We start from the raw sequence: 14,188 nt of genomic DNA on the forward strand, positions 1-14,188 counted from the left end.
TTCATTTTGAAAATGGGTCCAAACCTTCAGGCCTCTGCTAAAAAGCTGAAGATAAAGAAAAATTTGACCTTTCAGCATGACAACATCCCAAAGCATACCTCCACATCAATAAAAGAATTGTTCAGCATGTTGAAAGGTGTGCCTTTCTCCAACCTGTTGATTCTTCAACACACATATATAAAGACATGTCTTTCTCTATCAGCAATTAAACAAACCGAGGCTTATTTACTAATATTGTCTAAGAGTTAGGCCTCCTTCCCACGAATGGATTTACGCCGCGTAAATTCGCGGCAAAAATCAGCTGCGTTGCCCCCTGCTATTAGGTTCTATTGAACCTAATAGCACAATGCTCACGATGCGTAATTCCACCGCGAAATTTCGCACCGTGAAATCTCCCGTCCTCACCCGCGGCAGAGCATGCCGCGGGTGTACGCGCTGACGGTTTCCATTGCAGTCAATGGAAGCCGTCCGTTCACGCTATCTCCCGCTGTAACACAGCGGAAGATAGCATGAAAAAACGCTTCCCCGCCTACCGCCGCGCGTCATATGACGCGGCCGCCGCGTCACGTGACACGGCCGCGTCATGTGACGCGGTGGGCGTGTCACATGACGCGACGGCGGTGGGCGGGGAAGCGTCTTCACACTATCTTCCGCTGGTAAGTATGGGGTCTCTGGGGGGCGCCGTGACGGGCTTCACTGCGGAATATTCTGCAGCGGAGCCCGTCACGCTCGTGTGTAGCCGGCCTTAGACAGGCTTAAAATTCAAGAGATTTATCCTTAAGTGCAATTTCTGGTGCATTTTAGGACTGTCTAGTCTTACGGCAGGAATAAGGCCAGGGTTCCTTTTTGGACAAGTCAAAAAACTGTCCAAAAGTGTCTAAAAACACTTGATAATAGTGGAACAAGCATTTTATGCAGTTTTCTAGTGTAATTTATGCTAGAAAACTGTCAAGTGTTGAATAGTAAATGAGCCAAAATGTCCCTCTCTAATAGGTCTAGGCCTACTGCCTGCCCCCTCAACACACAGCACACAGAGCATCTTTACCATTCTATTCTGTACAGCTCCCTTAGTTCCAGGAAATGCCTGTCTCTTTTTCTGGTCAGTGGCTGGGACTGAGAGGCTCACCTTGATCTTTCAGGGTGGAGTATAATTAGCCTAATTGGTTAGCCCAACTTTTTCTTGGAGATGGGGTGACCAAAAAAAAAACAAACGCAGTTCTGGCGTTGTCTTTTGTTTTTATGATGTTCACTGTGCAGAATAAATAATGCATTGCTTTAACGGATCTGACCTTCACAAGTGCAGCAATTCCAAATTATGTTTTTTTTATTTTATTTATTTTTTAATATACATATGGGGAAAGGGTTTTTTTTGGACAAATTTTTATTACCTTCTATTTTTTTTAATAATTAATAAAGCTTTCTTTTAAACTCATATTTCCATTTTTTTTGGTCATTCACTGTATGATCGATCAGTAATACTATAGTATTGCATTATGCCACATTCTGACAGGCAGTCTATCAAGATGTGCCACAGGCGTGTCTTGAAAGAAAATCAGTCATGGCAGCCCTGGGGACCTTCAGAAGGCTCCAGGCTGTCATGCAAATTAAACAGCACGATGGAATCTCATCAAAGGGAAGGGGGCATCTGGGACCCCTGAACACTGATTGGGGCATTTAAATGTCGCTATCAGAATTTACAATAGCATTTAAAGGTTTAACAGCCATTATTGGCATTCACACCAATTGTGTCTGTAATGGACGGGTGTCAGCTGTTAAAAGACAGACAGCCTCCATTTTGTATGGAATCAGCTCAGCTCCTTACCCAGGTCCATACAGACCTCAGTTGTCCACGACGTAATTATATGAGCCTGAAGGGGTTAGGCTGAAGGAACATTTTGGTTTTAGTAACCACCATTTTTTGCAGTTTGATATAAAAACACACTTTGAGTAATCCTATACCACAACTAGTGATGAGCGAGCATTGCCCTTAGCGAGTACCTGCCCGCTCGAGCTAAAAGGTTTGGCTGCCGGCGGCGGGCAGGGAGCTGCGGGGAAGAGCGGGGAGGAACGGAGGGGAGATCTCTCTCTCCCTCTACCCCCCTCGCTCCCCCTGCTCATTGCCGTAACTCACCTGTCACCCACGCCGGCACCCGAACCTTGCTCGAGCAATTTCCCTTAGCGAGTATGCTCGCTCATCACTAACCACAACTAAAAGTATTGGATTCTATTAAATGGATCAATCAAGGCAACTAAACTATATGTTAAACCAAAAGTAAAAGGTAGTAGAAAACACTATGGTTTACTAGTGAAGTAAGTACTGTAATAAAAGAAGTCTGTCTATAAGAAGTATGAAGAAGCTGGAAGCGTAGATGACTGAGAATTGCAGAAAATTAGACAGAAGGAGGCAAAACATGCTGCAGCATCAAAGGAGGGAGAAATGGCCAAGTCTATAAAAGAGGTGGATAAAACCATTTTCAGGTATATTAGTGACAGAAAGAAAAACTGTGAAATTCCAAAACTGAGTTATGGAAAAAAAATCTATATTGATGCTGCTAATGCTGTCACTGACTACTTGCATAACAACTTTTGTTCAGTATTTTTAGAAAGTGAATTTCAAAATGTATAATATGTTCAGGCATGGTGTTACCTGTAGTTGTAAAGGGTCGGCTTCAGGGTTTATACCAGCTGATATTTTAGGTTAACTTGTGCATTTAAAGTTAAAGAAGAGAGTAGGTCCAGATTACATCCGCCACTAAGTTCTTAAAGAACTGGAACTATGAACTATGTGATTGCTGCACCTCTAATTTGTTTAATCCGCCCCTTTCAACAAGTGATGTTCCTGACATCTATAGAATAGCCACTGTTGTACCAATCCAAGAGAAGCAGTTGGTAATTACTGGCTACTTAGTTTGACATCTGTAGTAACTTAACCAATCAACAACTTGTTGGACTCTAAACACCATAGGTATACTGAGGACAGATCATGTCAAACTATAGATATAGCAACACTAACCACTGATGTGCTATGCAAATTACATGGTTTGTGACATGGCTTTATACCATTTCAGTAGCATAGTCATTCCAACACAAAGTGAATGAACGGCTGTGCTATTCTAATATGATACACATGCTACAGTAATGGTTTAGTGTGCCACATTGGTTCTTGTTGCGTTGCTACATCTGTAATCTATTTTTTGAATGTGTCACTAAAGTGTTGGATGAGGTGGTTCTTGGATATCACATCTCAGATTTTAGTAACGCCTTTGATACAGTTCCATATAAAGCTCATGGATACATTTTTGAAAGTTAAACTTAATCTGACTTAATCCTTTGATAGTCCCTGCTGCTCAGCGTCATGGTTGATTTTTTGTTTTTAATTATACATCTCGGCACTATATTCAGAAGAAGGCAATTCAATGCAGATCATCTGAATAGAGCAAGACTGTACAGGATTGCATTGCACGGGTGCTCAAAATTTGAAACAAATGTTATGGCATTTTACCGTCGCCTGTTGGGTGATGCTTATAGTGTGATTTCTGCTGAAAGGCTCACTTTATATACTTTATAATTAAAGGTAGTTCTGTCTATAATTGTAATAGTGCAGCCACACAATATTGGCTTCTAGTGTCCTTTTCTATATGGTAGGAACTGAATTACAAATAATTTATCATGATTTAATGCCTATTTAACAAGCTTTGGACCTGGAAGTTGAAACTACATTTTCAAAGATGCCATTTGTCACTGCATACCTGCATATTTCCTTGTTGATGGTTTTAATGTTAATTAGAATTTGTAAAAGCTTGAACATAATATGTTAGCAGGTGTTGTTTTGCTTTTTTAATTAATATTAACGATCTTATCTTTCAGGTTCTAAAGACAATTAAACTTGCACATTGGGATAAACTATAGGATTCATTTACCAGTGATTTTTGGATAAGAGTCTCAGTTTTGAAAATATTTAGTTTACAACTGCAGTGCTCAAGATTAGAGATGAGCGAGCATGCTCGTCTGAGCTTGATGCTCATTCGAGCATTAGCATATTCAAGAGTACTCGATACTCGAGCGAGCACCACGCGGTGCTCGAAAAAATTTCACCCTCTCCTCCCCACATGTTTAGCGGCTTTTTTAGCCAATGAACATACAGGGAAGGCTTCGGTACCTCCTGCTATGACGTGCCAACCCTGTACACGTCTATAGCAGTGACTGGCTGGCCGGATCAGGTGACCTGGGATCATAAAAACTCAGGTCACCTAATGCTCGCCTCACACGGAGGCTGGACTAGCTGAGGGACAGAGTTGCTGTGAATGAGGGAGAGCGTTAGTGTAGGTTAGAAGGAGCATTTAGGCAGGGAGCCAGGGAGCCATTTTCAAAGAACCCAATAGTCCTTTTTAGGACTACAACTCCACTTTTGTGCATTGGCAGTTTGGCTGCCTGGGACCAGTAGTGCGCACAAAGCATTCACAAGCATCCTGGCTGTATACTGAATACTGTTACCGGTTCTATACAGTATACTGCTACTGGTGTACACAGACTGTATAGGAACTAACAAAACTCCTCTCATTTTTTTGTTTTTGTACAAAACTGTACGTATTTTTCGGGTCTTTTTTGTGCTATAGTATACGCAAAATACCCCAGTGTGTCCTGTCGATCCCCACTGTATAACCAGACTGTACGCATTTTTCATGGTCTTTTTTTTGCTATAGTGTACACAAAATACCCCAGTGTGTGTCCTGTCGATCCACACTATATAACCAGACTGTATGCGTTTTTCACTGCCTTTTTTTTGCTATAGTGTACGCAAAATACCCCAGTGTGTGTCCTGTCGATCCACACTATATAACCAGACTGTACACCTTTTTCACAGTCTTTTTCTTGCTATAATGTACGCAAAATACCCCAGTGGGTGTCCTGTCGATCCACACTATATAACCAATAACCAGACTGTACACATTTTTCAGGGTCTTTTTTTTGCTATAGTGTACGCAAAATACCCCAGTGTGTGTCCTATCGATCCACACTATATAACCAGATTGTACGCATTTTTCGGGGTCTTTTTTTTGCTATAGTTTATGCAAAATACCATCAGGTGATCACGTGGATAGCGGATAATGCGTCCAGTAATTTATCCACCACCCAGTCTTCCACGCAGTCCACTCACGCTAGCCAAGGGACTGGACCTGTGAATCCTCACGTTGATCCTCCTTCCTCCCAGCCTGGTCACTCCAGGAAAAGGAGAGATTCAGAACAAGCATACTCACAGGAACTGTTCTCAGGTCCCTTCCCTGAATGGCAAACAATGGTTCATGAGCCACTTGAGGAGTTTGTCATGACCGATGCCCAAAATTTGGACCTTTCACAGTCTCAGGGTGATGAGGGTGGGGACTTCCAAGTAGTGTCTCAAGAGGTATTTGTTGATGATGATGATGATGAGACACTGTTGTCTGTCAGTGAGGTTATTGTTAGGGCAGTAAGTCAGAGGGAGGAGCAGACTGAGGATTCAGAGGAAGAGCTGGTGGATGATGAGATGACTGACCCAACCTGGGTTGGTAAGCCTACTGAAGACAGCGCTTCAGAAGGGGAGGCAAGTGCAGCACCAAAATCGGTTGGAAGAGGCAGTGGGGTGGCCAGAGGGAGAAGCAGGGAAGAGTGAGTAATCCCACAACTGTTCCCCACAGCACCTCCTCACGGCAAGCTCCCGTGCAGAGGGCTAGGTGTTCGAAGGTCTGGAGGTTTTTTTAATGAGAGCGAGGACAACCGATGAACAGTGGTGTGCAACCTGTGCCACACCAAGATCAGTTGGGGAGCCACTACTACCAGCCTGACCACCACCAGCATGTGCAGGCATATGATAGCTAAGGACCCGACAAGGTGGAACAAAGGCCATGCACCGCCTGCGGGTCACATCACTGCCTCTTCCCTGTGTCACATGCTGGCACTGAGATGCAATCCCCCTCCCAGGATGCAAGCATGAGCGTCCCCCGCCCTGCACCCAACCCTCTGCACCCACCCCTTCACTTGCACCTGCACGGTCCTCCACTGCCTCCACCAATGTGTCCCTGTGCAGCGTTCAGCTGTCCATAACACAAACATTAGAGCGCTAGCACAAATATGCAGCCACCCACCCGCATGCACAATTGCTAAACGCGCATATCTCCAAACTGCTGAGCCTGGAGATGCTGCCATATAGGCTGGTAGAAACTGAGGCTTTCCATAACTTCATGGCGGCGGCCGTCCCTCGCTACTCGGTCCCCAATCGCCACTAGTTTTCCCGCTGCACCGTCAACTTTGCACATGTTGGCCAGGGTTTACGAGCAGCGTAGAGCCATTGTTGAATACCAGCTGCAACATGCCCGTCGGAGTGGTAGTCAGCCTCCGCACTTCTTCACAGAGGAGTGGGCATGGATGTCTGACATCTGTCAGGTGTTAAGAAACTTTGGGGAGTCAACACAAATGGTGAGCGGCAATGCGGCCATTATCAGCGTAACCATCCCGCTGCTTTGCCTGCTGAGAAGGTCGCTGCTGCATTAAGGCCGACGCTTTGCGGATAGAACAGGAGACGGGGGAAGACAATACGTCACTTGATAGCCAGACCACCCTCATGTCTGTTTCTCAGCGCGTATTGGAGAAGGAGGAGGAAGGGAAAGAGACAGCTGCGCACACTGCAGAGGGTATCAATGCTACTTCCTTCACATCTGTTCAGCGTGCATGGGCTTAAGAGGAGGAGGAAGAGACTGAGAGTCATCCTCCTAGTGAGGACAGCGATGTGTTGCGTACTAGGACTCTGGCACACATGGCTGACTTCATGTTAAGCTGCCTTTCTCGTGACCCTTGCGTTAGACGCATTCTGGCCAAAACGGATTACTGGGTGTACACCCTTCTCGACCCACGGTATAAGGAGAATCTTTCCACTCTCATCCCCAAAAAGGAAAGGAGTACGAGACTGATGCAATACCACAAGGCCCTGGTGGAAAAGCTGATACTAAACTTCCCATCTGACAACGCTAGTGGTAGAGGACGTAATTCAACGGGCCAACTAGCAGGGGAGACGAAGGGAACAGGCAGCATGTCCAGCGCAGGCAGGGGAACACTCTCCAAGGCCTTTGCCAGTTTTATGGCACCCCAGCCAGACTGTGTCACCATTCCCCAGTCTAGGCTGAGTAGGAGGGAACAGTGTAAAAAGATGGTGAGGGAGTACATAGCCGACCGTGCCAACATCCTCCGTGCTCTCTCTGCTCCATACAACTATTGGGTGTCAAAGCTGGACACGTGGCACAAACTTACGCTGTACGCCTTGGAGGTGCTGGCCTGCCCTACCGCTAGCGTATTATCAAAGAGGGGGTTTAGTGCTGCTGGGGGGATCATCACGGATAAGCGTACCCGCCTGTCAACTGACAGTGCCAACAGGCTTAGACTTATTAGGATGAACAAAGCCTGGATTTCCCCTGACTTCTCTTCTCCACCGGTGGAAAGCAGCTTAACATAAAGTATCTTTAAGCTGGAACTGGAGAACCATTCACCCTCTATCACCCCCCTAAAAAAGGGTAGAAGTAGCTTGGTCTATCCTTCTCTGATCTTCCTCCTCCTTCTAAACCAGCATGTCAGCACGCTGAACAGCCAATTCTCCAGAGAGCCAAAAGTCTCTGTCAAAACAATTTTTTTTTGAGGGCCACCTCCAGGTTCTCTCCCTCAAACGTGCTGGTTCCAGCTTCATACGCCCACAGAGTCTACAAATGTATCCCAGCGCAGTGTCCAGCTATCTGACACCGAGACAGAATGAATTGTCCTGGTTTGGCGACTCTAATTTCTTCATAAATGCTGTCTTTCCCTGGGGAACTGGTTAAAAAGCCCCTCGGTGAGAGGCAGGGGCTGGGACAGGTGGTAGCTTGCCTGGATCCCATTAAGCAAGTACGAACTCTATGTAAAAAAATATTTCAGGGGTTCACCTGCACTCTGGGTAAAAAAAATTTTCAGGGGTACATCTATACTCTTGGTACACAAATCTTTCGGGGGTTCGCCTATACTCTTGGTAAACAAATGTTTCAGGGGTTCACCTATACTCTTGGTACACAAAGTTTTCAGGGGTTCACCTATACTCATGGTAAACAAATCTTTCAGAGGTTCACCTGCACTCTGTAAAAAAATCTTTTGTTTTAGAATGGGTTGTTGAATTGTGGAGATGTGTAGAAGTACTGGCACCTGAGTGCCCTTTGTGGCTCATGAAATTTTGATCATACGTTAATTTATCAGAAATTCTCATCAGCATTGTGGACTATCGCCCACAATTTCAAAGAGGGTCGCTGCCAGGCCCTGCCAACCCTCTACAGTGTGTGCCTCCTGTTTTTCCTCATCAAATATGCACTTATAAATAGACATGAGGGTGGTGTGGCTATCAATCGACCGTGTGGCATGAGGACTGCTGAACGCTGCGCTGGGAAAAATTTCAGTACGCTGTGAACTACTGAGTAGGTGAAGGGGTGCGCCTTACCCCGTCTGGGATGGTGACCGCTGGACGCTGCCCTGGGAAAAATTTCAGTATGCTGTACACGCAGGCTAGTGGCTGCATCCTGGGGGGATTGGATAGCAATGCTAGCATGTAACACAGGAGAAGAGGCAGTGGTGTCACCCGCAGGCGGTTATTGGCCTTCGTTCCACCTAGTGTGGTGCTTAGCTAAGATGTGCCAGCGCGTGTGCCTTGCTGATTATGATCTGGCCCAACTAAATTGTTAGGGGGGTGACCACCAGGCGCTTGCACACAATTTAGCTCAATAGTGTGACCTGGGAGCCTCGGATGCATCCATGCATGCTGCCCCTGCTGTTCCCTATCCATTTCTGTGGTGTTTCCATCACTTTCTGATGTTTACAGGTGAATCACACACCCTTTCCTATGCAGAGCATCGGTCACCTTGAAAAATGCTAGAGTCTCCCATTGACTTCAATGGGGTTTGTTACTCGAAACGAGCTCTCGAGCATTACAAAAAGCGCGGCTCGAGTAATGAGCACCTGAGCATTTTGGTGCTTGCTCATCTCTACTCAAGATCCTTTAGCAAACAGCATTTGAGAATTGTTAAATACCATAGACTAGAAACGTAGAATGGTAGAGTTGGAAGGGACCTCCAGGGTCATCGGGCTCAACCCCCTGCTCAGTGCAGGATTCACTAAATCATCCCAGACAGATATCTGTCTGGCCTCTGTTTGAAAACTTCCATTAAAGGAGAACTCACCACCTCCTGTGGTAACCTGTTCCATTCATTGATCACCCTCACTGTCAGAAAGTTTTTCTAATATCTAATCTGTCTTCTCCTTTTTAGTTTTATCCCATTGCTTCTAGTCTTTCCTTGTGCAAATGAGAATGGGGCTGATCCCTCTGCACTGTGACAGTCCTTCAGATATTTGTAGACTGCTATTACGTTTCCTCTCACCCTTCTGTTTTTGCAAGCTAAACATTGTCAGATCCTTTAACCGTTCCTTATAGGACATGATTTGCAGACCACTCACTATTCTGGTAACTCTTTTCTGGACCTGCTCCAGGTGTACCATTTTAAGAACTAGCGGTGCCTGACATCACACTATTTGTTACTGTCAGACTGAATGAACAGTGTGGTGTAAGGGTTTATTCCAAGTGCCTTTGACCATGCTTTGGAATTTCCTCTCAAAAAACATGTCATGGGTGCAAAAAATGGCATTGACATGGAACCTCCATTTGAGAAGGATAGATTAGTTTCTACTATTTTTGCATCATAGAATAGTGTAGTCAACTACACTATTCTGTACTACAAATATAGAAGAAAACAACTGAATTCTTGTCAAACAGACAACAAAGTGGTGTATGTTTCCTTAATCACAGTGAATGGTTCCATTTTTAGGTTCCATCTCAATGTTGTTTTTGGCACCAGCGATGGAACGCTGAGACAGAATCCCATAGTGTGGGTGAAAACGCAGTGGAAACAAAGCCTTAGGCTCCACATCTCCACCTACTCTTTCTCAGATCCCATGAACTCACCCTAGTTGAGTTTCTTACAGGCTGCATGGATGGCAGCCATGTTTTCTCATTTCCTAGACAGCCCACTTAAGCAGTCTTTGTTATAGTAGGAAATATTATCTTTATTTGTATAGTGCCAACATATTATAGAGGTCAGAAACACTATCTTTTCTCCTTAGGGGGAGCACCTAGACGGTGAGTGAGGAGACCCAAAAGGCAGCATTCCTTCAAGCCAAAGTTACACTCTTTATACAAGCCTTGTAACAATGACTGGGAAGGTAAAAGCAAAGCCAGACTCCATGTACAGACAGATGTTTCAGGGTATTTGCCCTTCATCAGTGTACAGTAGAAGTCTGGCTTTACTAGTGCATGGCCTGGGACGGGGGTCGGAAACGCTATCTTTTCTTCTTAGGGAGAGCATCTAGACAATGAGTGAGGAGACTCAATAGGAGTCTGGCTATGCTTTTAAATCCCACTCATTGTTACAAGGCTTGTATAAAGAGTCTGACTTTGGCTTGAAGGAATGCTGCCTTCCAATAGGTGGCACTGTGGGTGTATTATTTCATCTCCCAATCATTTTAGTTCTACTTTCACTTAATTTATGATAGTAGATTTTTAATTCATGAATCATTTATATCAGTTTTTGTAACATTCTGCCAATTTATGCTATGGACATTTAACAGAATACTTGGTTTTCTGTCAATTCATCCGTACTAGAATAACATGCTAGCTATATTAACAATAGATGCCAGAAGTCGTAGGCAAGTGTTCTGCATAATAAATAATCCCTAAACCTAACACAGTACCCCAGACAAGCATGAGTCATGTTCATTATTTATTAAGGCAATTTACATCCACTTCTAAAAATGTCCTAATCCTCATGCCGGCAGGAGAGGCATTCTGGCTGTCTTCGTCTCATGTAGCACATTCTGTGTTACCACTACGTTCATGCATAGCTATTTAGAGCTAGTATTTAATGCTGCAGGTGGCACTGTTACTGGCAAAAAGAACTTACTGAGTACACAGAATTATACGAAGCATTTCCCTGCTTCCTGGCAATGGACCTAATGCTACAGACTTTCTATTAATGCAACCTTTCATTTTATTAACTGGTGCACAGGCGCACGTGGAGAACAGAACAGCATAGGGAGCGACTTGAAAGCCATTTCAAAGATAAACACATATTGAGATATTAATTACATCTAATAGGAAATCAACTATGTTACCTTTCCTCTCCCCACCACATGAGGAGCGCGCCGTAAATCAAAAGACTTTCCACTTAAAAAGGAAACAACTCATCTTTTTCTGGCTGCATTACGGCAAAAAAGCTTTCAAGCGATGTGAATATTGATTAGCTCTAATTTTATTTGTATTTCATGAGTGCAGAATTTATTGTATTTCAGCACTAGCCTATTTATTTAATACAGTTCCACTGATTTTACCTAATCTTTTCTGAATTACCTTCTCTAGTCCGTTTAAGTGGTTTTATGCATAGCATTTTTCGGAAAAGCGCCACTGCAGTTATTGATGTGGTTTTTGGAGTAAATGCCAGAAGTGGATCCAGCAGTAAGGCGAAGTAGAAGTCTGTGCTCTAATTTTCCCCATTATTTTTGAATGCGTCCAAAAAATAAATTGCCACTTCTTCCAAAAAATGCTACATGGTAAGCCACTTTTGGGGCTTGTTCAGAGAAGCGCTGCTTTCACGCTGTAAGCAGTGCACAGAGCGCGCTTCTAATAGGAATCAATAGGTTCTTATAGAAGCATTCACAAGAGAGAATGTTAGACGCGTTGAATCAGAACACCTATCAAAAGATAGCACATGCGAGTTGCACGTAAAGATAGGACATGTGTTATCTTTGCTGCGTGCTTCCCATAGGCTCCTATGGAAGCCTTGAAAGAACGTAGCTCGTAACTCTAATCGTGCGAACAGGCTACTTCAAGTAGCTGGAGGTAGCCCGTTCACATGATCTTTACTGCACTACAGAGGAGATCTTTTCTCACGGCTATAGTGCATAAAAACAGCGCCTGTCTGAACAAGCCCTTAGTGGTAAGTAGGAAAAAAATGAAATCTCTGCTATTAATCAATGCAACCATTCTCTTTATAAATGAGTAGTTAGCCATTTTTCTACTTTGGTATTAGCAACACATTACTGTATTATTTAGCAATATTGCATTCAGCATAGCAATTCTTGAAATGTACAGTACTTATAGGGTTACCTTGTCTTATATTCTGCACATTTTATGGACATTTTTAATGACTTTGCAGTTAGTGGGTAAAGCTTAATATAACTGCGCTCTCACCTGCAGTGAGGTCCAATTGCTTCTGTATAAATCTATAGAAAATGTTTTTGCTGTATAAGGATATGTTCACATGTAGCTGAAAGATACATATTTACTGCAGCGTAAACTTTGAAGGCAAAATCTGTAGCATTTTCACATCAAAACGCACCATTGGTGTAGATTTTGACTTGAAATCAGCTGAGGATCCACAGCTGATTTTGGTCTGCTACTCCTCTCAATGCGCAATTAGCAGCCCCTCACTGCAGCATACGGAGTAGCCCTCATATTTCTCACCCCTCAACCGCCACTGAGTGCTGCGACCGTTGATGAGGCGATGCGTAAGTCGGCACATCATCTGATCAGCGGCCAAGGCGCTTAGTAGCAGTTGCCAACTGAGGGATATGCGCCTTAGTGAAGGCTGCTCTGTGCCCTGCAGTGAGTAGGGGCTGCTGACTGCGAGGTGAAAGCTGTGCCTCGGACTTTGCCATGGAATTTTCCACTGCAGAGAATCTGTAGCATTTCTACTACAAGTGAACGTACCCTTAGTGGTAATGCTGGAGCTAACCCTAGATCAAGACTACTAGCCATAACATAATATAAATGGATTTATTTCCCCAATGTCCAAGATAGTCATAGAGTCACTAAGTATCATGTATAGCTTACCTGTAGACATGCTGGAGCTCTTCCCTGGGGCTTATTTACATCAACAGCAACTAGTTGCCAACCACCACTAGCATCTTCATGGAACATCTTTAGAGAAAAAAATCAAAGATTATATTAACTCAGATGATCGAATGTTGTAAAAACATCAAAGATGAGAGCAAAGATAATTATCACATTCAGGATTCCATATACGTATTACATTGCAAATTTTTTTAGCAAATCATGTCAGAGCAATACATTTTAGTCATTTAAACTTACAATCAGACATAACAAGACAAAGCAACAAGGTTAAAGCCCCAACAATTATTTGAATCTAGGCTTTGAATTTTATTTTATTCCGTCAGAAATCTATCAGCTTTACCTGAAACCGTTGCTACTCGAGGTAATTATTTCCATAGGAATCAATGTAAATCCAATTAATTTGTTCTAGACATTCCAAAAAAACACACCAAACTACATTTAATAGAGAATAAATATGGTCTTTAATAACAAAAACAATAACAATAATAAATGAATATAAAAGACTACTGTAAAGAATAAATGAACATTTAACATGTTATTGAACATGTTACTGTGTGTTATCTGTGGTGTTACATAGGACTGCAGGTCACATCTACTACATAATCTGTCCTCAGCATTATCATTGTGTTCTTTGTGCTGTTACATAGGACGGCAGGTCACATCTGCTGTACTACAGTACATCATCTGTCCTCAGTGTTATCACTGTGTACTCTATGCTATTACATAGGACTGCAGGTGACATCTGCTGTACTACAGTACGTCATCTGTCCTCAGCATTATCACTGAGTTCTCTGTGGTGTTACATAGGACTGCAGGTGACATTGTATCTGTCATCAGCGTTATCACTGTGTTCTCTGTGCTGTTACATAAGACTGCAGGTGGCATAATTATCTGCCCTCAGCGTTATCAGTGCTGTTACATTGGAGTGCAATTGTATAGTACTGTACTAATGTATTACCCGTCGCCGATGATGAAGAAGGGTAGGTTGCATTAGCAGCAGGAGGAGGAGACGCTGAGCAGGAGATCACAGGGGGTTCAGCAGCAAGGTCACGTGGGCCGACACACACCAGTGTTATATGAGGCAACCAATGTTACTAGAGACAAAATTTTGGCAAAAAAAAAATTGGCCTTACTGGAAATTGGCCTTAGTAGATGTCAATGCTAATAGAGGTTTTACTGTATTTGAAGTGGTATTTCCTAACCCATACCATAGGTGTGTCATAGCTTGAGGAAGCTGACAGGTTG

At 43.6% G+C, this 14,188-nt stretch overlaps 1 protein-coding gene across 2 annotated transcripts in view; it reads right to left on the reverse strand.

The window, feature by feature from the left end:
- Nucleotides 1–14,188, reverse strand: part of NALCN (sodium leak channel, non-selective) — a 421,791-nt gene that overhangs the window by 269,681 nt on the left and 137,922 nt on the right. Inside the window, exon 9 of one of the 2 annotated variants that reach the window (XM_066593005.1) lies at nt 12,923–13,009. The exons of the other annotated variant lie outside the window; for it this stretch is intronic. Within the exon in view, the coding sequence (XP_066449102.1) occupies nt 12,923–13,009 (87 nt within the window). The remainder of the gene's footprint in view (nt 1–12,922; nt 13,010–14,188) is intronic. 2 annotated transcript variants of the gene reach the window in all.

This window comes from Eleutherodactylus coqui, chromosome 1 (assembly GCF_035609145.1).
Source record: "Eleutherodactylus coqui strain aEleCoq1 chromosome 1, aEleCoq1.hap1, whole genome shotgun sequence".
NCBI classification, from domain to species: Eukaryota; Metazoa; Chordata; class Amphibia; order Anura; family Eleutherodactylidae; genus Eleutherodactylus; species Eleutherodactylus coqui.